Source organism: Dromaius novaehollandiae, chromosome Z (genome assembly GCF_036370855.1).
Source record: "Dromaius novaehollandiae isolate bDroNov1 chromosome Z, bDroNov1.hap1, whole genome shotgun sequence".
Taxonomy (NCBI): domain Eukaryota; kingdom Metazoa; phylum Chordata; class Aves; order Casuariiformes; family Dromaiidae; genus Dromaius; species Dromaius novaehollandiae.
The window spans coordinates 65769716-65779756 of NC_088132.1; the positions used below are offsets into that span (position 1 = coordinate 65769716).

General features: G+C 46.8%; 1 protein-coding gene across 3 annotated transcripts; it reads right to left on the minus strand.

Annotated features, from left to right (window-relative positions):
- Positions 1–1543: 1543 nt before the first annotated feature.
- LOC135324710 (follistatin) lies at positions 1544–8935 on the minus strand. Of its 3 annotated transcripts, XM_064501541.1 has the most exons (7): positions 8838–8935; positions 7922–8093; positions 5894–6085; positions 5246–5464; positions 4659–4883; positions 3382–3612; positions 1544–2656 (listed from the first exon to the last, which is right to left on the minus strand). In XM_064501541.1, the coding sequence occupies exons 2-7, from the start codon at positions 8001–8003 to the stop codon at positions 2574–2576; spliced, it is 1032 nt and encodes a 343-aa protein (XP_064357611.1). In that variant the 5' UTR covers positions 8004–8093; positions 8838–8935; the 3' UTR covers positions 1544–2573. The 3 variants fall into 3 exon arrangements, with proteins under 3 accessions (XP_064357611.1, XP_064357612.1, XP_064357610.1); XM_064501542.1 differs by lacking the exon at positions 8838–8935 and having other exon boundaries at positions 1544–2900; positions 7922–8253; XM_064501540.1 differs by lacking the exon at positions 8838–8935 and having other exon boundaries at positions 7922–8250.
- Between the last annotated feature and the right edge of the window lie 1106 nt (positions 8936–10041).

The following is a 10041-nucleotide window of genomic DNA, read 5'->3' on the forward strand; positions in this document are numbered from 1 at the left end:
AAACAGGTACATGCCTAAATATCACTTACTGGCATTATTGTTGCATTTTTGAATTTGGCCCTCGGTTACTTTCTCAAAGTTATTTTGTGAACCAGGGGCAGGACATAAAATTAGAACCCAGAAAACCTGCTTTGCTACAGTCTCTCTGTAAAACATGTAAATATATGTGCAATTAAAAACAGTCTTGAGTGTTGTCACTTTGTTGGACATGGAGTAGCTGGCACCTATCTGAATTTGAGAAAAATGTCCTCTGATTCTCTCCACATCTATTAAACATTTCATCTCTGTTTCATTGTCATGCATTTATTAATTCCTTAAGAGATTTTTTGAAAGGTTCCTTTTCCATCCCTCTCTTCTCCCAGCCCCCATTCTCTTTTCTTCCAGGTTCTATTGCCCTCAGGAGACTAAAATTCTGCTCACTTTGCTCCTCTCATCAGGCACTTCCTTCCAAAGAGACTACTCGTCTAAACGAAGCAACAGGAGGAGCTAGGGCAGAATTTTTTGGTAGTATTTTGAAGACAATATTATAAATGCAGTCCTGTAGTTTTTGTGCATTTATTCAGAAATGAATAAGTTCTATTAGCTTTGGATAATACTAAACAACCCATAACAAATTAGAGTTTATAGTGAAAAATATACAGAGCGCTGTAGCAGGAACAGCCTTTAAATGGGTTTTGTATTTAAACAAAATGGGTAAGTCAGCTTCAGCTCTCAGGCCTCAATTCAGAAAAATACTTAAATGCTATTGAATAAGGTGCTTAAGTACGTTTATAAGTTGAATGCAGTAGGATAAGAAATTTTGCTAGATGGGGCCATATTTGGCAGAATAGCATAGCCCAAGTGGCTTAAAAGAGAATTTTTGTCCCTGCTATGCTCATGGCTGTTACCATTCCTCTCGGTTCACTATGCTTATGGCTACTTCCTTCCTCTCAGTTCACTGTATTGGAATCTGCCTTGAAAAGTGTGGCCAGTCTGGATATTGGTTCACTAAACAGAATCTCAGAATTAAACTTCCTCTGGGGAGAGAGTCATCTCCAAGAGAAAGCATGCTCTTTGATTACCTTCTTGTCTTCTGTGGTAATGGTTGCAGAGCTAGCATTTGGGCAACTAGGCCATCTTTTGTGTTTTTCCATTGGTCATCTAAAATGATGATACAGTTTCAACAGAATACTGCAGTAACATGAATGTGAAGCTTAGCAAAAATTCAAATACATATTCAAAACCTCCTAGAAGTATGCAAACGTAGGGTGTCCAAGAAATGACAAACTTTTTACCTAGAGGAGGGAGAGGGAGACAGAAATGCTGTTTCTCATCTCATTGATCGGTTTACCTGGGTTTAAAATTATATAATACCAAAACCTGAAGACACTGATCCTGTCTGAAAAGAAGGGTTTCTTGAATCAATTTCAGCTGAAAGCTTTGGCCATAACCAATGTGTTTCACTTCCATGTCACACACAAGCCTTCTTTCCCCTGACCAGCAATAGCTCTTCTCTGCACCAGAGGACCAGAATCCTTCAAAAGCAAAGACAGAGGACTGCATCTAGGGAAAATTCCATTTTTTATTTTTTCACTCATCATTTATTTACAAATACACATTATAACTTTTATATACATTGCACATTTACATGGTAGAAAAGTACAAAACTATATATTTAAATGAATTTATATTTAACTCGCCATGTTTGAAAATATAAAATTGCCTCAGAAAAAAAGTATTATGAAAAGCAAGAAACTTGAACTGATAAAGCTTTGATATAACTTTTAGTGACACACTGATTGGGAAAACACAACTTTGAAAGTGGTACTGCAAGACCATCTTAAAGGAAACACCTGATAAAACATTTATGCGTGTTACAAAAAAAACAATAAAAATAAAATAAAAACTTTATTCTTATTACAGTTAGCCATGTAGCTATTAACAGCCTTCATAATCCGATTTCTTTGGGTCCGGAATTCTTATAGTACAGTATATATGCTCAGCACATTGAGATCACTTCAGTACATGATGTGATCAGCAGTAGAGAAAAGTGAAGTGGAAGAAGTTTCCTTAAAGATCGCCTCACTGCACCCTGGAAGTATATTTAAGTGAGTTACAACGCCTTTTGGTCAGTCAAGATTCCTTGTAAACAAAAACCCGAGGGATCTTTTATGTACAGAACCGGCAAGAAGAAAATCCAATAAATAAACATAACAGAAACCGACATGCAAGTTTGTTAAAGTGGAAAAGAGTTAACATCAGTGAAACAAAGAGATGAGATCATGTGGGTAAGCTCTAAGGAATGGACTTTTATAGTTTACAAGAAAAAAGAAAAGCTTTACTTTACAAGCAAGAGACCTCACAATAAATAACACTGCTCTTCCCGTAACGAATAAATTTCTTCAAAAAACAAGGTGTACAGTCAACCAGACATTTTATGTATAAATTATAAAACATGACACAGTATAAATAAATGTCTACGAGACTCAACTATATGTATACTTTTTTTCTCCCCAAAATAAATAAGCATACACTTATTTACAGTATGGACATTGATTTCGTGCCCAATGGCTGTTCCAATAGTGATGGAGGTTTTACCACTCTAGAATGGAAGATATAGGAAAGCTGTAGTCCTGGTCTTCATCTTCCTCTTCTTCCTCTGGGTCTTCATTAATGGCTAGATGGGGGAATACAGGGGAGCTGTTGTTTAAATAAGGACAACAACAGCGCAGAAGCAGCTCAGTGCATGTTTTCAAAGCCCTCTGAACAGCCATAATACAGCGTTGCATTTTATGCGACTTGTAGTGAGATGCTCTTTGGCATCTGCTGTTATGCAATAAGGTTTTTTTATACATAATCTATGAAGTCATTACTGCAGAAAGTTCTGAAGAATCAATGGCTCAGGTTTTATTGGCAGATTCCTGAAATCAAATAAAAAGCGCTCTTGTGTTCTAGGTTTAACTGCTTTGTGCCCTTCATTCAGAGTTAGTAGAGGCAACTGTGCTAAACCAGATGCCCATGTGCTACCATTAAGCTTGTTCTTTTGGACAGAGTTAGAGTTTATCCGAGTGTTAATAAAGCAATCAGCGAAGCACACGAGAGCAAACAAATTAGGAAAAAATCGCTAGAATTATGCTCCTAGGGCAACCCCTTTCTGATAAAATGACTTTTCCTTAAAATGGCCCCAAAACCCCAAGCTGGAAGCAAACCAATTGTTGGAGATCTATTGCACTTTATCGGTAACCAAAGCGTGTGCATGATATATACATATTTATATTGCACATGTACCATATCTTGAATCTCTAAATTAAGCCTTTTTTACTTTTAAAGGCATAAGTCTTTATTACCTAGGGATTGCCTTCAGAAGCCTTAAATGACTGCAGAGTTAAAAATCTCACTTACAGTTGCAAGATCCGGAGTGCTTTACTTCTAGAAGCACGCCCATGGAGCAGGCTGCCTCTTTCATGGCACACTCGCTTGGATAAGTAGTGTTATCGCTGGCACAGACTGCCTCGTCTGACTTGCTTTCAGGGCATAGCTCATCACAGAGGGCACACCGACCTCTGCCAACCTTAAAATCCCACAAGCATTTCTTCCCAGCACTGCACTGAATATCTTCACAGGATTTTGCTTCTAAAAATACACACAGGATACTAGAGGTAAGTGAAAAGACAAAGAGAGAAGCAAAGCAACAACAAACAATCCCAGACTCCTTTTCCTCCAAGAACTGTGAACGGGCAAAGCTCAGATGAGGTAGATGTGATGATACCTGCTGGTTTTACTCAAGCAAGCAGTTCCTCGGAAAGCGCTGCCTGTCTATCTGTGGGGGAGGGAACCGAGCCGTGCCAGGAGAGTCTGGCCCTGGGAATGCAGAATTGCATTTGCATATTGCACACGTCCTTCCCTGCTCTGTCTGATCATCGGTGGAAATTCAGCTCCCCATAACTTTAGTGCTAAGTGCAGAATTTACCAACACACTCGGCATTTCTAAATCAATTATTTTTAAACTAAACCATGTACGGTAGTTATCTACAAGATTAGAAAGTGAATTTACCTCAACCTAGGCCAACTAAAAGCAGCCTGAGATTCCCCAGAATCCCCCCGGCAGTTTTGGGGAGCAGAGGTTTTCCTGAAGGTGCTTCCTTGTAACACTCACACTTCACTATCACTCCTTTCTGGAAATCACAGTCACAATACAAAATGTCAGGATGCACAGAGATGCACCAACTGTCTCCAAACTCTGCAGTATTTTTAAAGAGGAAAAAGTGATCAGATGTTTCCAATTAAGTTAAAGCAAGCTCTGCCAAGACCACTTGAAGACAATTGTTTCCAGGAATCCAGATCCACTGAATATCGAGACCTTATTACACTGTAACCATGTCATCATCTATTTAATGGTGTGGGTACTTCTCCCTTGGACACTAATGTCAGCACCCACCCACACCGACAGCAAGAGAAGCAGGAACAGGCCCTCTACACCCTCGCCCCTTCTGCAACCTTTGCTGGAGCAAAGCTGCCCCAGCTTTCCTTTCTCCTGGAGGGGACACAAGCCCAGGCTGCTGGAGGTCTGTGTCCTGCGCCCAGACACAATCTACGTCCATCCGATTCCACACACAGTATTCCAGAACAACTGAGCCAAGAAGCTCTCCCCACTCTTACCCTCCAACCGAGATACCTACTGATGCATTTTCCTTCGTAGGCTAATCCAATGGATCTGCCCAGTAGGCAGGTGGCTTTTCTCAGGTGGCAGGCACTAGCGTACGTTATGCCGTCATTCCCGCAGAGATACTGTTCGGGGGAGGTAGGCTCTGGGCAAATTCGATTACATGTCACACAGTAGGCGTTATTAGTTTGATCAACCACACATGTGGAGCTGCCTGGACATAAAACATCCCTACAGGTCTCTGAAATAAAGATGGAAATACGCAGTGATTAATAGGAGATCCCGGAGCCCAAGCGAGGAGTGAATGAGTGACATAATGAAACAAATGATCAGATAAAAGCCTTCAGCAGCTTTTGTCATTTAAAGGCCGCTGGAGGAAACCTTCCCATCTCAGGGTAGCTAGTAGGACACAAGCGCTGCTAGACTGTGGGGAACTCTCAATCCAGCTACGTCCTTGTCTGTGGCGCGTGGTTTGGTTATTGTCTCCCAGCATTTGGAACATCGCTCTGGTTACTGTGGGGAAGTACGTCAGCTCCTCCTCCCTACACTCAGACACACACCCTTTGGCATTTGAGGGAGATCGGATTAGATTTGCAAACCTACTTTTGCATTTGCCCTGATACTGGACTTCAAGTTCGGGCTGTTCTTTACATCTGGCTTTGAGAAGGGCACACTCGTTCCTGTAGGTTTTCCCATCTAAGCCACACACGGGGCCCTTCCAAGTGATATTAGAGCAATCCGGAGCACAAACACACCGAGGTTTGTTCTTCTTGTTCATTTTACATTTCTTCCCAGGTCCACAGTCCACGTTCTCACATGTTTCTGATGGAAGGAAAGAGGCACCGCTTTAGTATCGAGTGTGCAGATCAGACTTCCTGTCAAAACTGCTTGCAAAAAAAAAAAAAAAAAAAAAAAAAAAAAAAAAGCCACTGCAACTCCAGGGTATAAAGAGCAAACACCTTTCCCCCCAAGCAGGAGACAAAACTCGAGGGGAATCCTCCTACCCTGTGAGGGCAGGGGAGGGAGGAGTTCACTCCCCTCCGCAGCCCTGGTTTGCACAAGCAAGGGCTCCCCCCTCGCTGATCCCAGGGCTGGTACAAGATGCACTTCCAGCCGTCAGTGAGGAAAGAAGCAGGAGGCCACTGTCCCCCCGCTCCCCAGCTCCTTTCCCTCTCCTCTTCCTCCTCATCCCAGTCCCTGGCTGGACTGATCCTTAGCAAAATGCAGCTCACAAACACGCCCCCTCCTCACCTTTGCATGGGATGCAGTTTGGGGCTCCCCCATTAAAAATCATCCACTTAAAAAGCGTGTTGTCGTTGACGTCTTCTTCTGTCCACGAAGTCGTCAGGCGACCCGTCTTGCAGCACTCCTCCTTGCTGAGATCAGTTTTGTAGAGGACCTGGCAGCGGCCGTTCTTCGCCTGCCGGAGCCAACAATTCCCAGCTGCGGAGGGGGAGAGGGCGAGCGAGGGGAGACACTCAGCCATATCAGTGTCAGTTACCAGTGACCCAGACACAACACGTGCGCCTTGCATTGACTTTTACTAGACTGTTTACTTTTATTTGTCCCATTTCATAACCCGCAGCTACACTGGCCGATTTGGGAGTGCAGTTTGAAAAAAAAACCGAACCCCCCCGCCCCCCCCCCAAACTGATCAAAACAGGACGAGGCAGTTTTCTTAGGTATTTATTCCATATGTAGAGCAGAAGGAACACTGCCTGCACGTGACAGAGGCTTGAAAAGGATGTGCATTTAAAAGGGAATAAAAAGAAAATCGCGCTTGCAAATTCCTTCCTCCTCCCCCTGCCCTCTCCTCCTCACCGCGTCTGCACAGCAGCATTGTTTTAGTGCCGCACAGAGTTTCAGTCCCAGCCCATTTTGCAATCTGCACGAATTGGGAACATTTGCTGTTAGAGAAGTCTTTCGAAATCTCCACATTTTGCTGCTTCTATTAACAAATGTCTTTCCTTTACTAAAATAAGTTAGCAGAGATCCAAAAAAGTGAGCAAAGTATGCAAAATACAGTGGCACATAGAGTAGGAGGGTCCCTGCAGAGTTTTAAAAACCGATCAGACTGGAAAAGTTATAGGTGTCGTCTCTCCCGCAAGCAATTCAGAGGAAAGTACACTGTCCTTAAACCGGATAGAGGTTTTTTTTTTTCCTTTCTTTTTTTTTTTTTAATAGTATCCCTGTTATTTGTGGAGTCAAGCCAAGAACATTAGTCCAAGCAACTCCCCCTTTTTTAGCTGGAGAGTAGAGTTTTGGTTGGGATGAGTCTCCCGTGAATAACCAATGTGACTTCTCCAGCAACTCAATACCAATTGATTCTGGTGCTAATCCAGCGAGGGCTCGATCCTGCCTCCTTACTCCGATGGGAATTTACCGCAGTGAGGGGTCAGGATTGGCCATCCGAGATGTCGCTGGGTGCGGGGGAACATTCCCCCCTCCCCAAATCATTGAATAAACAACGCCCTTTAAAAAGAAAGTTTTGTGTTTTACAGTTGCCTGCGTTACATTAACTTATGCTCTGCTCAGTGGAGAAAAAAAAAGAAAAAAAAAGAAAGAAAAAACCAATGATAAGCAATGGTAAGAGATCCAGGTTATGGCTGGAACACGGTCAATAAAAGGGAAAAAAATCCCAAAACTAAAAATCAATATTCCCTTGTGTCGAAAGAGGGCTCTTAAGAGTTGTCAATATCAGGTTCGGGTTTGTTTTGTTCGCATGGAAAAAAACTTACTTAGCCATACTCTTCAGCGCAGAAGAATTTACAACATAGTAGCATTATTCATCAAAAAGGGGGGGGGGGGGAAGAAAATCCCAATATTAAAGGAATGTCCGGAAAATGACCACTACTGGTTTCTGAAAATGTCAGCTGTAATTGTGGGGCTCCCCATCACCACCTCTCCTTCCGTCAGGCAGGCGAGATAAAAATCTCAGCTAAATTACCAACAAACTTTGAGCACTCATTCGAAATCCGACACTAAGAAAGTTCCCTCGCGATGCTGTTGTTCATTCATGCTGCAGAATAACAATAAATACTAAGAATCATCCTCATCTGTCCTCTGTGCCTATGCACAGCAGTGCGAAGATCCGATCGAAAAGGAACCTAAATGACACCTCTGCACACCGGTACAGAGCAGCCCCATGCCCACAGCTAACTTCTGTCCTGTTGGACCTTGGAGAGAGGCGTTTAAACACCGCAGCAAACTGAGCGCTGCCCGAAAGGGAGAAAATAGGTTTCAGAAAAACGCATCTGCGAGTAAACAATCTCATCTTACCCTGCACTGTGTGGTCGTCCATGAAGTGGCACAGAAACATCAGGAGTAAGAGCATGCCCGGGTGGCTTCTCCGGTGTAACATCCTCCGTGCAGCCGGAGTGAGGAGACCCAGGAGCAGTGTCGCGGGGAGCAGGCGGAGGGAGCGAGCACCAGCCAGCCGGCGATGATCGCTCTATTGAATGAACGTCAGGCGCTGAATGCAGTCTCTCTTTAAATCTATACGGGGGTCTTAGCTGTCTGCGGTGGGCGGTCTCCTAATGTGTGTGTGTGTCTGCTCGGGGGTGGGGAGATTTAAAAAGTTCAGTGTGAATCAGGTGACATTTTCCACCTTCTGGAAACCCTCTCCAATTATCTGCTCTAGGTGCACGCACACACAGGCGCGCACAGGGGCGCACCGGCGCGCACCCCCAGGCGCGCACCCGCGCACCCCCGGGCCAGCCCTGCGCGGCGCGGCCGCCGGAGCCGCCTGCGCAGCAGCGGGAGGCAGCGCAACCCCGGCCGCGGCCGCCGCGGAGCCGCCCGCGCCCGCGCGCGGGGGAGGCGCGCAGCGGGCCGCGCCCGCGCCGCCCGGCTGGGGGCCGCGGGGGTCCCAGCGCAGGGGGCCCTTTCCCCCGCCGGTCCGCAGCGGTGCGCGGGGGTGCGGAGCGCGGGGCGGCGGAGCTGCCGGGGCGCGGAGGGGCGCCCGCCCGCCCGCCCTGCTGCGCGCCCGCGGCCGCCGCCATGGCCACCCGACGCCGCGGCTACGGAGAGACCCCGCGCCGCGCACCTCCGAGGGCAGCGCGGCGGCTGGCGCGCACACGCATCGCGCTCGGCGGGACTCGTCTGAAAAAAAAAAAACAACCCACACCAAAAAACCCAACCCCGAACACCAACCCCGAACCAAAAAAAAAGCCCCAAACAAATAAAAGTTTAATACCTAGGGCTCTGCCCCAGTGACAGCCTTTTCACTGGGAGCCCGGGAGGACGAGACGGGAATGGGGGCGACGTAGGCGGTCTCCTTTCAGAATCAGAAAAGATTGCAACATCGATAATGAACTTCTAGGGCACTAGTTTATTAAGCACAGTCTGGCATTATTCTCCCCTTAGAAAAGTTGGCGGTCTCTCATTTATAACATTTTTTGGCACCGCTGAATGAAACTGAGTAGGCGATATTTCCTTTTATACAAAACGATTACTTAACGGAAAATTGTATTGTTTATTCAAAAGCTGCCTTTTTAATTTCGATTCTTTCGCTTTTCTGAGCCACCAAAGCACAACAGACTGCGAAGTATGCAGACAGGAATTCCCGGACACCGCCGGGTCAGGGCACGGTGCGCGCAACCCTCCGCGCCCGCGGCCCGGCCCTCCCCGCACCCCCCCGCCCACCGCGTCCCCCGGCTGCCCCCCCCGCCCGCCCCCTCCCCACAACTGCAAATAACTCAGTGATAACAGATTTTTTTCCACCAACTGCAGGAGATAGTGCTAATCTTTTAATAAAAGATCCCATTACAATGGGATCTGTCTGGACAGACTATAATAGATCCAGAAATACAGCCGTGCTAATATTAGAAGACAGTTGTTTGGGTGCCTCAGACCGGGCCCTGGTCCTGCTTTGAAAGTGGGCATGAATCACAATGTCCCTCTGTACCACCTGCAGTCACACGCATTAAGAAGCAGACTGGTAAATGACTGACCTCGCTGCATTTTTTTTTTTTTTTTTGTTATTATTATGATCATCGTCCCGAGCAGCGCCCGGGCATTTTGATCACTTCAGAAGCTCCGGGACTCCACATCCTTCTTAATCTTTTCCCAAATTGGTGCCACTCTTTCCCTCCGCCTGCCTCTCCCTCCTCGCTCTGCGGCGCGGCCTCAATGCAGGGTTGCTTAGTGCCCTCTAACGGCAGACGACTCCAACAGCCCAGAGCAAAACCCCTCACCGCGGAGCCGCCGAGAGCGCGGCCCGCGGCCGCGGCCCCCGCAGGGACGGCGCCTGGGGGCAGGCTGCCGCCGTGCAGCCGCGGGGCCGCAGGGAGCCGCGGCGGCGCCCGCCCCTTCCAGGCCGCCCGCTCAGCGCCGCGCCCCGCGCCGCCGACGGGGGTCGCCGGCCCGCCTGCCCCGCCGCCCCTGCCCGCGCCTCCCGC

Excerpts from the sequence above, each read along its gene's own strand:
- LOC135324710 (XM_064501541.1), bottom strand. The coding sequence starts at position 8,003 with ATGTTACACCGGAGAAGCCACCCGGGCATGCTCTTACTCCTGATGTTT. Across the intron at positions 5,465-5,893 it reads AAACTGCATCCCATGCAAAG|AAACATGTGAGAACGTGGAC; the intron begins GTGAGGAGGGGG and ends TCCTTCCATCAG. Across the intron at positions 2,657-3,381 it reads GCACTCCGGATCTTGCAACT|CCATTAATGAAGACCCAGAG; the intron begins GTAAGTGAGATT and ends TCCCCCATCTAG.